At 44.1% G+C, this 16,345-nt stretch overlaps 1 protein-coding gene across 2 annotated transcripts in view; it reads right to left on the bottom strand.

Annotated features, from left to right (window-relative positions):
* The window catches only part of ADGRA1 (adhesion G protein-coupled receptor A1), an 847,935-nt gene that overhangs the window by 120,893 nt on the left and 710,697 nt on the right, over positions 1-16,345 (bottom strand). For both annotated transcript variants that reach the window (XM_077258539.1, XM_077258540.1), the window contains one exon: positions 8,704-8,849. In XM_077258539.1, coding sequence (XP_077114654.1) covers positions 8,704-8,849 — 146 coding nt within the window. The remainder of the gene's footprint in view (positions 1-8,703; positions 8,850-16,345) is intronic.

The raw sequence follows: 16,345 nt of genomic DNA, 5'->3' as shown, positions 1-16,345 counted from the left end.
CTGAAATACGTGGCACTGAAATACGTGGCACTGAAATACGTGGCACTGAAATACGTGGCACTGAAATACGTGGCACTGAAATACGTGGCACTGAAATACGTGATACGTGGCACTTAAATACGTGGCACTGAAACACGTGGCACTGAAATACGTGGCACTGAAATACGTGGCACTGAAATACGGGTCACTGAAATACGTGGCACTTAAATAAGTGGCACTGAAATATGTGATATGTGGCACTTAAATACGTGGCACTGAAATACGTGGCACTGAAATACGTGGCACTGAAATACGTGGCACTGAAATACGTGGCACTGAAATACGTGCAACTGAAATACGTGGTACTAAAATATGTGGCACTGAAATACGTGATACGTGGCACTGAAATACGTGGCACTGAAACACGTGGCACTGAAATACGTGATATGTGGCACTGAAATACATGGCACTGAAATACGTGGCACTGAAATACGTGGCACTATGACTGTCAGAAAATGTTCATTAAACGGTTAGGGGTAGAGTTAGGGTTAGGGTTTGGATCCCTTTATCACCTTGATGGTGGTGGGTGGCTTTTCAGTGTGTTTTCTGTTTTTTTCGATAAAAATGCATGCGTTTTTAACGCAAACAAACGCATGTGCTTAAAAACGCAAGAAAATACTGCAGGTTGTATTTCTGAAAATGAACGCATGCAGAAAAAAACCGCATGCGTTTGAAAACGCGACCAAACGCGTACAAAAAAAACGCATGCGTTTTCAATGTTAAATATAGGGAAAAAACGCATGCTTTTTTTTGTGCAAAAAACGCTGCAGACAAAAACAGAAGTGTGAAACCAGCGACGCTTTTTATAGCAAAAAAGTTTTTGCGTCTCCACATTTTGAGACCTATAATTTTTCCACATTTTGCTCCACAGAGTCATGTGAGGTCTTGTTTTTTGCGGGACGAGTTGACGTTTTTATTGGTAACATTTTCGGACACGTGACCGTTTTTGATCGCTTTTTATTCCGATTTTTGTGAGGCAGAATGACCAAAAACCTGCTATTCATGAATTTCTTTTGGGAGAGGCGTTTATACCGTTCCGGGTTTGGTAAAATTGATAAAGCAGTTTTATTCTTCGGGTCAGTACGATTACAGCGATATCTCATTTATATCATTTTTTTATGTTTTGGTGCTTTTATACGATAAAAACTATTTTATAGAAAAAATAATTATTTTGGTATCGCTTTATTCTCAGGACTATAACTTTTTTATTTTTTTGCTGATGATGCTGTATGGCGGCTTGTTTTTTGCGGGACAAGATGACGTTTTCAGCGGTACCATGGATATTTATATCAGTCTTTTTGATCGCGTGTTATTCCACTTTTTGTTCGGCGGTATGGTAATAAAGCGTTGTTTTTTGCCTCGTTTTTTTTTTTTTTTCTTACGGTGTTTACTGAAGGGGTTAACTAGTGTGGCAGTTTTATAGGTTGGGTCGTTACAGACGTGGCGATACTAAATATGTGTACTTTTATTGTTTTGTTTTTTTAATTTAGATAAAGAAATGTATTTATGGGAATAATATTTTTTTTCTTTTTCATTATTTTGGAATATTTTTTTTTATTTTTTTTTACACATTTGGAAATTTTTTTTTTTACTTTTTTACTTTGCCCCAGGGGGGGACAATACAGATCGGTGATCTGCCAGTTTGCATAGCACTCTGACAGATCACCGATCTGCGAGAAGTACAGGCTGCTTCACAGTGCCTGCTCTGAGCAGGCGTCTGTGAAGCCACCTCCCTCCCTGCAGGACCCGGATCCGCGGCCATCTTGGATCCGGGTCTGGAGCAGGCAGGGAGGGAGGTAAGACCCTCGCAGCAACGCGATCACATCGCGTTGCTGCGGGGGGCTCAGGGAAGCCCGCAGGGAGCCCCCTCCCTGCGCGATGCTTCCCTGCATCGCCGGCACATCGCGATCATGTTTGATCGCGGTGTGCCGGGGGTTAATGTGCCGGGGGCGGTCCGTGACCGCTCCTGGCACATAGTGCCGGATGTCAGCTGCGATATGCAGCCGACACCCGGCCGCGATCGGCCGCGCTCCCCCCGTGAGCGCGGCCGATCGGCTATGACGTACTATCCCGTCGGCGGTCATACGGGCCCACCCCACCTCGACGGGATAGTACGTCAAATGTCGGGAAGGGGTTAATGACTATCTATAATAAAAATATGGTGGACCTAATTTTTCATATTGTTGTTTGCAGGGGGCAGCATAGGAGTAGTGTAAAAGATAACTGACTGCAAACAGCAATATGAAAAATGAGGTCTGGCCTAAAGTGTTTGAAATTGTTCCAGAAAATAAAGTATTTCCCCCCCTAAAAAATTCAGTTACATGTATTTTGTTATACACAACACAGCACAAAAAGAAAACAGAGGAAAAAAAGAAAATTGGACATGATTGCACACAAAACCCCAGACAAAAGCGTTGGCACCTTTCCAAAATTGTGGGTTAACAACTTTGTTTCAAGCATGGGATGTTTGTTAAAACTCACCTGTGGCAAGTAACAGGTTTGGGTAATATGAAAATCACACCTGAAACCAGATAAAAGGGGGAGAAATTTACCCAATCTTTGCACTGTGTGTCTGTGTGTACCACACTAAGCAAGGAGATCAGAACGAGGAGAATAACACTGTCTAAGGACTTGACTTGAGAACCAAAATTATTGATCAACAATCTCAAGGTTACAAGTCCATCTCCAGAGATCTTGATGTTCCTTTGTGCACTGTGCACAGCATAATCAAGAAGTTTACAACACATGGCACTGTAAGTAATCTCCCTGGACGTGAAAGACAGGGAGAAAATATGAAAGGTTACAGGGCAGGATAGTCTGGATGGTGAATAAGCAGCCCAAATCAAGTTCCAAACAAATTCAAGCTGTCTTGCAAGATCAGGGTGCATCAGTGTCAGCGCAAACTATCCATCAACATTTGAATGAAATGAAAAACTATGGTAGGAGACCCAGGAGGACCCTACTGCTGACGAAGAGCCTTAAAAAAGCTAGACTGCAGTTTGCCACATTGTATAGGAGTAAGACAAAATCCTCCTTAGAAAGCTTCTTGCAGACAGACGAGACCAAGATAAAGCTTTTTGGTAAAGCAGATCATTCTGCTGTTTACTGAGAATGGAATTAGGCCTAACACAGTGCCTACAGTCAAATATGGTGGAGATGATTCAAATATGTTTTGGGGTTGTTTAGCTGCCTCTGACACTGGGTGCCTTGACTGTATGAAAGGCATCATGAAATCTGAAGATTACTAATGGATTTTGAGTCATAGTGTAGTGTCCAGTGGTGTCAGAAAACTGGGTTGGCATCCTAAGTCATGCGTCTTCTAGCAGGACAATAACCCCAAACATACTTCAAGAATCACACAGAAATGGATGGAGTCAAAGGGATGGAGAGTTCTGAAGTGGCCAAGAATAAGTCTGAATCTAAATCCCATTAAATACCTGTGGAGAGATCTTAAAATTGCTATTGAGGGAATGTGCCCTTCTAATATGACAGACCTGGAGTTTGCAAAAGAAGAGTGGTCCAAAATTCCATTTGAGAGGTGTAAGAAGTTTGTTGATGGTTATAGGAAGCGATTGATTGCAATTATCTATTCCAAAGGATGTGTAACCAAATATTAATTCGAGGGTGCTAACATTTTTCTCTAGCCCATTTTTGAGATTTTGGTGAAATGCTGTCCAATTTGCCTTTTTTCTCTTTTTTTGTGTTGTTCCAATACACAAAAGAAATAAACATGTGTATAACAAAACATGTGCAATTGCAATTATTTTCTGGGACACATACTTCATTTTCTGGAACAGTTTCAAGGGCGCCAACACTTTCAGCCAAGACTGTATATTCTTCTGAAAAAGCGTTACTGTATATGGCTGATGGGGCCAGGATCTCCATAGAAATAAGTATGACATACAATAACCTAAAGAGACTGGTACATTCCAAATGGTTAGTGCTTAGTAGCAGCCTCCTAGATGGACAATGTATGGCAGTGAAGTCTGGGGCCCTCACACATACCCAGACTCGTCAAAGTGGGAGTCCAGCCCAACAGAAATTTTCCACTTGGAATTCTGTAAGCATCTTCTCCAGGTCCATTGGAGCACCACCAACAGTGCCTGTTGGGCTGAGCTGGTCAGATTCCCTCTACACCTAGAAGTACTAAACCAAGGAGGGTGCTGTGATTTTGGGCTCACCTACATAGTAGAACTGCTACACATAGGTGGTTCACACAAACCTGGACCCCCGGGACAGCTCACTCAAACCAAACCTGACTAAAACAATCACAGCAGCCTGACAAAAGCCAGAATCCAGAATATGGTAGACGAGGGCCAAGATAGATATGTCAGTGACTGGAGGAACCATATAAACACCTCATATAAACTGGCCATGTACTGAAGTCTACAGAGGGACTACAGACTGTCCCCATATCTGGAGAAATTCCCAGACCCCAGAGACCACCAGATCCTGAGTCGGTATAGACTCAGTGCTCACAGTTTGGCCATCAAATCCTGTTGGCCTAGACAGAACTACAAAGCTTAGGGAAGACAGACTGTGCCCATACTTTGGCCTGCCATTTCCTGCTACATTGTACCAAATGCACATCAGTGAGTGAACGCACTTCAGGAGATTCTCTAATTTCTTCCTAGATTTCATCTCCATGGAGGAGGAAGAGAAAACATAACCTTCTGGGGGAAGGTGAATGAACAATGGAGATAGTAGCGTAGTATGTGAGCGCATGCCATAAACTTAAGGAAAGAGAGCTATGATATGCCATGGACTTCCATAGCCTCCACACCCCCACCCTGAATATGCCCCCATCCAATGTTCTTACATTCCCTGCCCATCATCCCCACAGTCCCTCTCCCTATTCTCTACTGGACTCTTGATTTGGCAAAACTAATGTGTATTTGGCCTGTCAATAAAACTTCTTTGAATTTGATAGATAGATATTAGATATATAGATAGATATAGATATTAGATACATAGAGAGATAGAAAGAGAAGTTGACAGATGTACAAACAGACAGATACACCGGCAGTATCTGTACTATATTGACAGGGGCTATTACAGGGAAGGTCATCGCACTTATTGCATACAGCCACCATCGAATGTCCAGCTCATTTCCGTAAATCGTTTTCTTCCTCTATGAGGTGCATCCATTCCTGAGAGATTCCCAGTCGGTAGTGCAGGACACCACTGAGGTCACCTTTCTTTGGCAGTCAATATTCTGGAATATAAAGCTTTGCCAGAGTCTGATCTACCCATTGTCAGCCTTCTTAGCTGTGATTCCTTTCTACTTATCGCAGCGGTTTAGCTTCTGAACATCACCAGTGTTTTTAGGTTACAGATGTAAAGTACAAGCCCAGCTAAACAAAAACGACAAGTTACGTGTGAAGCTTATTATATGAACAGACACAATATAGCTGAGGGGTGATTGAGATTTTCCGCGTCGCGGTCATTACCCATTTGAAATTAATTACAAGTCTTCATGTTTCTGAGTTTGTGTTCGTCAGTGATGAGTAGCTGTCATCAGAGGATCTGCATCATTCTTAGCGCTTTCTGTTTGGACTTTTCTTCTGTCGGTTTTAAAGAGCTAAAGAGCTGACACTGATCAGTAATAATATTACGTTTCATATTGTAGCTAGAGATGGACGAACCCAAACGGTAAAGTTTGGGATCCATACCAGACACGGACTTCTCCTGGAAGTCACTGTTACAGTTCGGGTTCAGCAGCCCGAACAAAGCTTGTTGAAAGGCTGCAGCACAGCCAATCAACAAGCTTTACTGTGTAAAGTGTGTTCAATCACAGCCATGTCAAGTATTGGCATCTTCCCAGTCTGAAAATACCAGCCACCAGCTGTCTGCTTTAGCTTGGCTGGTTATCAAAAAAGGGGGGATCCTACACCGTATTTTAAATTATTTATTAAAATGTAAAGCGCTGCGGAATATGTTAGCGCTATATAAAAATAAAGATTATTATTATTACGGTAAATAATTTAAAAAAGCAGCTTGAGGATAAGCTCACAGGTAAGGGCTTCAGCCTGCAACTGTCATCTTTACCTGTGCTTGTTATCAAAAATAGATGCGACTCCATGCCATTTTTTTCTTTTATTTATGAATTCAATAAATACATGTCCAGTAAGGTACACACGCACTGCACTAATTATCACACTGATATATTTATTACTATGTGGCTGGTGAATAGTCTCATCAGCATCGCCTTCTCTCACTGCTGTCAGTGAGACCTGGTGTAGGCTGATGAGAGTAGGGTACCATTCTGGTACCCGAATCAAACTTTTTTAAGCCTGACAAGCACAGGTCCGACAATCACTAATTGTAGCATCCCTTAAAGTAACTAAAATTTTATTTTTATTTCATTATTAGCCTTTGTAAAGTTATGAATCTTTGTAAAATACTCCATTACCTTATTTTGCTTTCTTCTATCTTTAACACCATGCTGAAAGTAATGACTTGTCTGCCTAGTTCATATTGTCATTATCTAGCAAAGATCCATACTGGGAAAGGGATCATCTCAGCTCATACCCCCTGTATGAGCATATAGGAGGGGAGCAGAGAAGCTTATGCAGAAGTACAAATTTAGCAAGATCTGAAGCTGAACTCAGCAATTAAGACAGCATGAACTAGGCAGACAAGCCATCACTTTAGGCATGGCGTCAAAAGGTTGTCCCAGCATAGGTATCTAATGACCCATTTACAGGATAGGTTGCTAATAGCAGATTGGTGGGGGTCCTACACCCGAGCGCCCACACTGATCAGGTGATTTTTCCTGCAGGCAATGGCTGGTTATTAACCTTTTGAAGGGAGCATCTAAAGGCAGCTCTGTTCAAAGTGTAGCAGCTGTTGCTAGCCGATGCCTGGTACAGTGGCACAGCTAATATTTTTATGCATAGAAGCTGTGCCACAGTACCCAGCAGCAGCGTCTACACTTTGATTTGAGATGTGCTCAGCAGCTCCATTTGAAGTGATCAAATCTGGCTGCTGCCGGAGCAAATAACAGCTGATCAGTGTGGACACCGGGAGTCAGATCCCCACTGATCAAATGCCTGTGCCTGGACAACAATTTTAAAAATTGAAGAAATTTAGGTAAGGTAATGGAGTATGTTACAAAGATTCATAACTTTACAAAGGCTAATCAATAATTAAATAAAAAAAGTTTAGTTACTCTTAAAAGAAGTTGTGCAGGCATACTCTAACATACCATTTGACATCAGGGGCAAAAAGGAGAGAGTACTGGCAAGTCTAAAACTCATCCTTACCTTTACTACTGTAGTAAAGGAAGGTAGGGAATGTTTAGACTTACCAGTGCACTCCCACGATAGTGGCCATCTTGGAAGTAGGAGGAACAGAAGGCACCATTGAACAGAGGAGGCAGAGAGATGCCAACACGGGTCACCAGGTAAGGTAAACTACACATGTAAATTGCATTGTCACTATTCAGACCCAGGTTGGTGGGTCGTTGTAACATAAAAGATATCTTCTGATAAAATAAATAATTTGAATAGCATGCCATACTAGTGGTGGATATTAAAGAAAACATGATGGCATTCATTTTCCTGGTGATCATCCTTTTTGTTTCAGATTATGTGATCCCGTTAGCATCTGTTAACTTAGTAACATCACTTCTTGTGTTAATGACAAAGTTCTTGTTTCATAAAAGACCTGCTCATCATGGTGAAATACAATAGCACAAATAAAGGCCTTAACAAGAATGCATGCAGATTTCACCCATAAAGAGAATATGACAGGAAGTCCCCTCCCATGAGGGGAATTTGGCAGAAAGTCCACCCATAAGGGGAAAGGAGCAGTGAGACTCCACATGTCACAATACTGTAGCAGGATTTTCATGGGGCAATTGGTTCCTTTCCTGTCCCTCAAGCTATGATGACCCTGGGCTATTACTGTAGCCCAGATTTACCCCTGACGGTGGAGATCTTTAGGTCTCATACCTTACTATGCTCCTACACTGATCTGTTTCCTTCCTCACCCAGGTGGGTATGGAACAGAAGTGTAAAGGAAAACATGAATTTGACAGACATGGGAACCAGACCAGGAAAAAAGAAAACTACAATCATGCAAATGAACTCACGAAACAACCAAGTGTAAATTAACGGAACAGTAGGAGGGGTAAACCAAATGGGAAAGGATTAGGATAAACACACAATATCAAATAAATGCAGATATCTCCTGTAAACTACACCAACCGACTGCCATTAATTCAGAACTCTCCTTCACCACCAAACCAGGAAGTTGTAACTATCAAGCATATAACAGAGGGGAGTGGCCAACACAGAACAGCTGAGACAATTCAGGATGGAGAGCTCCAAGAGATCAAGTGAACAGATTAAACCATGCATTGACAGAGCAAAGAAAACCTGTACTGATTAATAGGATGGTGAAGCAGTTCTAATCAGTGCAGAAGTTCGTGTAAAGAGGCGCCGCAGTCTTCTGGTCACTGTCTGTCTTGGTTTCCCCAAGACACCACACATGAAGAAAACAGGGCTCCTCTTAAGAGTTCAGAAGCAATTATGAAATATGACTTCTTGTCTTGGACTTTATTTGTGGCGGAAAATTTGCTTTGAGATTGGAAAAAAACTATTTTGTCATGGCTGTTAGTAACAAATAATTAAAGCATAAAGAAGACAAAGTCTGCCATACCTGAGCATAGGTTGCTTTGGGAATGCAGGCTGGTCACTATTCTGGTTTTGAGGAGGTTTTCTTGTAACTTGCTTGTAAATGTTCCTCGCTGTCACACCAATCCACAACACTGTGCACAGGCTCGAGTAATGCAAAACAATGCCAACCTGGAGTAATCAGAAGCAGAAAACAGTCACATGATTATCCTATGTACACAGTAAGTAAGGGTCTGATGTGTAAATTGAATACTTAATTCATAGATTGCTTCTATTAATTCCATTTTCTACTTTTGTAGACGTAATGCAGTGTTAAGTCTTCTTCACTTGGGAACCAATAGAAATTCAAAACAAAGGTTCCCACATTGCCATTTGCTAACGTATTCAAAAATAATTTAGAATTTCAGTCTAAAATTCACTAATACATTTTAGGTGCTATTGTACACACAAGAATTTACGGTGCTCTATGAGTGAACTTTTAGATTTTTTCTTCAGATTTTTTTAATGTTTGCATATTTTTTTAGGCCCTCAAAGGAATAAATCTTGCAATCACTTATACAATACACTGCAATACTTTTGAATTGAAGTGTAATGTAAAGTTAAAGGGGTTGTCCACTACTTTCAATTAACCCCCGTATGTATCCCCCCGGGGCCCCTGATGATTTGTGTAAATACCTTCTTTAGCCGTTTTCGCCTGTGAGCGGCGCTATGCTGGTGCCTGAGTCCGGGTCACGTGACCCCCAGGCTTCAGCCGCCGCTCATTTCCGCCGACGTCACGTCAATTTCCAGACTCTGGAAATTGACGTGACGTCAGTAGCAGGCGTGTCCAAGGCTCCACAGGCAGCAGTCACTCAAAGAGTGACTGGGCTGTGGGCGGGGCTGAGGCTGCCTGCGGGGCCGTGCTGGGGGTGGGCGGGGCTAGGCAGGGATGTGCGGGCGGGCGCCGGTGCTGTGCGGTCCCCGGCGCTGTGCGGTCCCGGGCGCCGGTGCTGTGCGGTCCCGGTCCCCGGCGCTGTGCGGTCCCGGGCGCCGGTGCTGTGCGGTCCCGGTCCCCGGCGATGTGCGGTCGCCGGCGCTTTGCGGTCCCGGTCCCCGGCGCTGTGCGGACCGGTATGTGCTGGGGGGTGGTGTGTGTGTCTGTCTGTGTGTGCAGGCATCGTCCGATGGGACAACAAGTCCCATCGGGCTCTGCCTGCTACAGTGGCAGTGAGTGACACATTAGCCAATGATGGGACAGTAGTAGTCCCATCATCCGGCTAATGTGTTGAATGTAAAAAAAAAAAAAAAATACACATATACAGTACATACATACATACAACACACGACATGCGACGACACTCACCATGCGACGCCATGCGACAACATGCACCATGCGGCGACATGCACCATGCAACGACACGCAACATGCGCCATGCGACGGCATGCGACATGTACCATGCAATGACATGCGCCATGCGATGACATGCGACAACATGCGACATGCGCCATGCGACAACATGCGACATGCAGCATGCGACGACATGCGCCATGCAACTACATGCACCATGCGGCGACATGCACCATGCAACGACACTCACCATGCGGCAACATGCGCCATGCGACGGTATGCGACATGTACCATGCAATGACATGCGCCATGCGACGACATGGGACGACATGCGCCATGCGACAACATGCGACATGCAGCATGCGATGACATGCGCCATGCAACAACATGTGACATGCAGCATGCGACGACATGCACCATGCGACGACATGCGCCATGCAACTACATGCACCATGCGGCGACATGCACCATGCAACGACACTCACCATGCGGCAACATGCGCCATGCGACATGTACCATGCAATGACATGCGCCATGCGACGACATGGGACGACATGCGCCATGCGATGACATGCGCCATGCGACAACATGCGACATGCAGCATGCGATGACATGCGCCATGCAACAACATGTGACATGCAGCATGCGACGACATGCACCATGCGATGACATGCGCCATGCGACGACATGCGGCATGCGACGACATGCGCATACAGTACATACATACAGAACATACAGACATACAGTACATACATACATACATACATACATTACATACATACATACATACATATAGACATACAGTACATTAAACATAGATTACATACTCACCATCACTTGTCACTTTGATCCCCGAAGCCATTGTCATCTGTAAAAAATATTAAAATAATAAACAAACACTATACTCCCTGATCCGCAGAAATCCAATTAAAACGAGTGTCCCTCGACGATCTCCCGTGGAGAGCTGGAGCATCTGCTGATGCAACCACTCTCCAGGGGCTCCAGGAAGACAATGAGGGGAGGAAGGTATCCTTCCACAATGTATTCCCCACAATGTATTCCTACGCCCCTGTGAGAAAATAGTCCCTAGTCTCACTTCATGGCATGCTGTATGAGAAAGTTCCCACGCAGCTTTTTGCCATAAAGTGAGACCAGTGAACTTTAGTAACCTCAGTGATACACTGCAGGAGCCATTGTCTCCTGTCAGTGTGTCACTGAGGGTCCTATAGAGCGGTGACATCAACCCTAACCCTAACCGTAAACGTGACAGAAATACGTGGCACTTTAATACGTGACACTGAAATACGTGGCACGTGGCACTTACATACGTGGCACTTAAATCCGTGGCACTGAAATACGTGGCACTTACATAGGTGGCACTTAAATCCGTGGCACTGAAATACGTGTCACGTGGTACTTACATACGTGGCACTTATATACGTGGCACTTATATATGTGGCACTTACATACGTGGCACTTATATACGTGGCACTTATATACGTGGCACTTACATACGTGGCACTTATATACGTGGCACTTATAAACGTGGCACTTATATACGTGGCACTTATATACGTGGCACTTACATAGGTGGCACTTAAATCCGTGGCACTGAAATACATGGCACTTACATAGGTGGCACTTAAATCCGTGGCACTGAAATACGTGTCATGTGGTACTTACATACGTGGCACTTATATACGTGGCATTTACATACGTGGCACTTATATACGTGGCACTGAAATACGTGGCACTTACATTGGTGGCACTTAAATCCGTGGCACTGAAATATGTGGCACTTACATAGGTGGCACTTAAATCCGTGGCACTGAAATACGTGTCACGTGGTACTTAAATACGTGGCACTTACATACGTGGCACTTACATACGTGGCACTTACATACGTGGCACTTATATACGTGGCACTTATATACGTGGCACTGAAATACGTGGCACTGAAATATCGTGGCACTATGTCAGAAAATGTTCATTAAACGGTTAGGGGTGAGGTTAGGGGTAGGGTTAGGGTTTGGATCCCTTTATCACCCTGATGGTGGTGGGTGGTGTTTCAGTGTTTTTTTCTATAAAAACGCATGCGTTTTTAATGCAAACAAACGCATGTGCTTAAAAACGCATGCGTTTACATAGACAGCAATGCATTTTTTTGCCGCAAATAAACGCATGCGTTTTTTTGCGGCAAAAAAACTATGAAACTGAGCTGTGAAATGATGAATCCGGCCTTGGAATCCGTTTTTTCATGCATGTTTCCATTCAAATCATGCACATTTTCCGTTTATTTACTTATTTCCAAAAACGGCATTAAAACCGCGCATAAACCGCACCAAAAAAAGCATCAAAACTGCACCAAAAACTGCATCAAAACTGCACCAAAAACTGCATCAAAACCTGGTGCAGTTTTGCAGTTTTGGTGCAGTTTGCAGTTTTGGTGCGGTATTGATGCAGTTTTTGGTGCGGTTTTGATGCAGTTCTTGGTGCGGTTTTGATGCAGTTCTTAGTGTGGTTTTGGTGTGGTTTTGATGGAGTTTTTGGTGCGATTTTGGTGCGGTTTTTTGCGCAGTTTTGATGCAGTTTTTGGTGCAGTGTTGATGCAATTATGGTGCGGTTTTGATGCGATTTTTTTCAGTTTTGATGCATTTTTTATGCAGTTTTTTGCACGGTTTTGATGCATTTTTTAATTCGCTTTTGTTGCGTTTTTTGCGCAGTTTTTAGGCATTTTGGTGCGTTTTTGAAAGGTAAATAAAGATGTATTATTGAACAAAAAAAAAGATTTGTGATGTCATTATTGTCCAACCTCCTCTTTTACATTTGTCCAACCCACACTCCTTTAAATACACAGATAGACAGATAGATGATAGATGAAATGGATAGACAGATCTACATATAGATAGATCTATAGATGCATACATCTATCTATTCATATATCTATCTGTAGATGTGTCTGGATAGATATCTATTGATAGATGTATGGATAGCGTAGGGTGTGTGTCCACTGTCCGGATTAGGCTACTTTCACACTAGCGTCGGGAACAACCCGTCGCTGTGCGTCGGGCCGACGTTCCCGACGCTAGCATGGTCTCCGCCGCACAACGGGGGCAGCGGATGCATTTTTCCCACGCATCCGCTGCCCCATTGTGAGGTGCGGGGAAGTGCGGGGAGGTGGGGGCGGAGTTCCGGCCGCGCATGCGCGGTCGGAAAAAGCGGACCGTCGGGAGCAAAAAACGTTACATGTAACGTTTTTTTCTCCCGACGGTCCGCTACCACACGCCCAAGCGTCGCAAAACGGACGCGACATTTGGCAATGCGTTGCAAATGCGTCGCTAATGTTAGTCTATGACGAAAAAACGTATCCAGCAAGAACTTTTGCTGGATGCGTATTTTCGGCAAAACGACGCATTTGCGACGTATTGCAGTTAACGCTAGTGTGAAAGTAGCCTTACATCCGAATGAGCTGCAGATTGTATGCTGCGTACTTGTAGTTCCATCGGATGATGCCTGCACACACCCCAAAAGACCCCCCCCACAGCCCCGCACACATCCGAAGAGCCCACAGACATCGCACACACCTGAACAGTCCCGCACAGCGCAGTACACATCCGAACAGCCCGCAGACCCCGCCCGCCCACACATAGACGCACACCGTCACCGCCCACACACTTCCATCCTCCCGAGCTGCTGCGTTTCTCAGACCCACATCCGCAGCAAAACTGCAGATCTTTTTTACATCTGCGGTTTTGCGGCGGATGTGCCCGACTCAATGAAAGTCTAAGGCCATGTTCACACATAGCGGTTTTTACCGCGGATCCGTGGCGATTTTGATGCTGCGGGTCCGCAGCAGTTTCCATTGCGTTTACATTAACATATAAACCCTATGGAAACCGCAAACCGCTGTGCACATGCTGCGGGAAAAACCGCGCAGAAACGCAGCGGTTTAAAACCCGCAGCATGTCACTTCTTTGTGCAGAATCGCAGCGATTCTGCACCCATAGGAATGCATTGAACCGCTTACTTCCCGCATGGGGCTGTGCCCATGATGCGGGAAGTAAGCAGATCATGTGCGGTTGCTACCCGGGGTGGAGGAGAGGAGACTCTCCTACAGGCCCTGGGAAGCATAAATAGTGTAAAAAAAAAGAATTAAAATAAAAAATGATGCTATACTCACCTCTCAGCGCTGCCCGCGGCCGTCCGGTATCAGGGTTGGTGTGCGAGCAGGACCTGTGGTGACGTCGCGGTCACATGACCGTGATGACGCCTGGGTCACATGACCGTGACATCACGAAGGTCCTTCTCGGCACAGCATCTTTGGAACTGGACCGCCGGGTGCAGCGCCGAGGAGATCGGGACGTCAGAGGGTGAGTATAGCCAATTTTTATTATTTTTTACATTACTATTGATGCTGCATATTGCTGCATATGCAGCATCAATAGTATAGCGGAAACCCGCAGCGGAAATAGCGGAACAAACCGCGATAAATCTGCAGGGATAACCGCAGCGGTTTTGCCCTGCAGATTTATCAATTCCGCTGCGGGAGAACCTGCAGAGCACGCCGCAGAGTGTGCACATAGCCTAAAGGTGCAGAAACGCTGCAGTTCCGCACAAAAGAAGTGACATGCTGCGAGAAAAAAAAGCTGCGTTTCGGTGCGGCCTTTTCCGCAGCATGTGCACAACAAGTCTGCGGCTCCCATAGACTTACATTGGTTGTGCACTACACTGCGGATTTGATGCAATTCAGTGCGGCAAAAAACGCTGCGAATCTGCAATCAAATCCACAATGTGTGCACACAGCCTTAGCATTTAGGGAACCGAGCAAAAAAGCCAAGCAAAAAACAAGTGTGGGATTGCACTTTTTTTGCCATTTCATTGCACTTTGAATTTTTTTCACATTTTCTGCTACACGACATGGTAAAACCAATGGTGTCGTTCAAAAGTAGAATTTGTCCCGCAAAAGATAAGCCCCCACATGGCCATATTGACGGAAAAATTATGGCTCTGGATAGAAGGGGAGCGATAAACGAAAACAAAAAAGCTGCAGGGGTGAAGGGGTTTAGAAACATGGATATGGACATATCTATGGAAATAGATATATATCTGTATGTATCTATCTATCCCATATCTATCTATCTATCTATCTATCTATCTATCTATCTATCTATCTATCTTTCCCTCTATCTGTGTGTAATGGAGTGTGGGTTGGACAAATGTAAAAGAGGAGGTTGGACAGAAATTACATCACAAATCTGTTTGAAGCTAGAGGAGGGAGAGGAGGGAGGGGTTGGGGTGTGTTTTGGAGAGGGTGTGCTAGGTTCAGGCTTAGTAGCAGTGCAATGCATCATGGAACTTGTAGTATTAGAGCACAATGATTCAGGAGAAAGGAAGTTGTCGATTAACCCCATGAGAGCTGAATCCAGCACTAAAGTGGGCTGCTACAGCATGATAAAAGGTAATATTGCTAAAATAAACACAGTAGATGTTTTCAGTGGCACATAATAGCAAGATTTATGAAAAAAAAAAAAAAAGGTTATAGTAGTGGACAACTTCTTTAACAATCCGCTTTTGGCATTTTGGCTACAAACAAATGCATCTTTGGAAAAGGCGGCTTAGAGAGCAGGCCGCACTTGTAGATTGATACATTATGTACACTGGGTATGGTGCTTTGGTTAATATGCTGGGTGGCATAAATAGTCATTTGGTGGAAACCATGGTGCCCCTGGATTGATGGCATAAGGCAGGGTAAGTTTGAAAACCTGAGATGTGTAGTGCCACATGAGTAATGATCCTGGGGTGTCCTAACTAACCGGGCTTGGGAAACCCATCTGAGTTTTGATATTTTTGCACATGCACTTTACTTTTTCATACATATTTGAAGCAAACATGTCAGCAGGATTATGCTCAGTGAACTATAGACCGTGTCAGGTTGGTGCCGTTATACTGATTAAAATGATACATGTGTTGATGAAATCTGTCTTGTGGTTCTTGTGAAATTTTCAGTTAATGAGATTCTGATGCTCCAGGGTGACCTGTGGGTGGGGCTGTGGGAGGGGCTTTATGTGGAGCTCTGATGGTTATGGGCTTATGACAGGTCACTGATCCCTCATTGACCAGCCCCCTATTTTACATACTGCTTAGAATATTGTGTGGAAAATGAAAATGCTCTAGCATGATACAATGGCTAATATGCATATATTAATTTATGATTTAGTCATATAGTATTGTGGGGAGAAAAAAAATATTTTCATGAAAATGGCGGTGGTGGCCTCACCTGCGCAGTAGCATATATCGCATTTAAATATTATCGTATGTAAATATTTAATGTCTTTCCTTA

This window comes from Ranitomeya variabilis, chromosome 4, assembly GCF_051348905.1.
Source record: "Ranitomeya variabilis isolate aRanVar5 chromosome 4, aRanVar5.hap1, whole genome shotgun sequence".
In the NCBI taxonomy this organism is placed as follows: domain Eukaryota; kingdom Metazoa; phylum Chordata; class Amphibia; order Anura; family Dendrobatidae; genus Ranitomeya; species Ranitomeya variabilis.
Note: the sequence above shows the minus strand (reverse complement) of the source record. Positions and strands in the feature narration are given on the sequence as shown.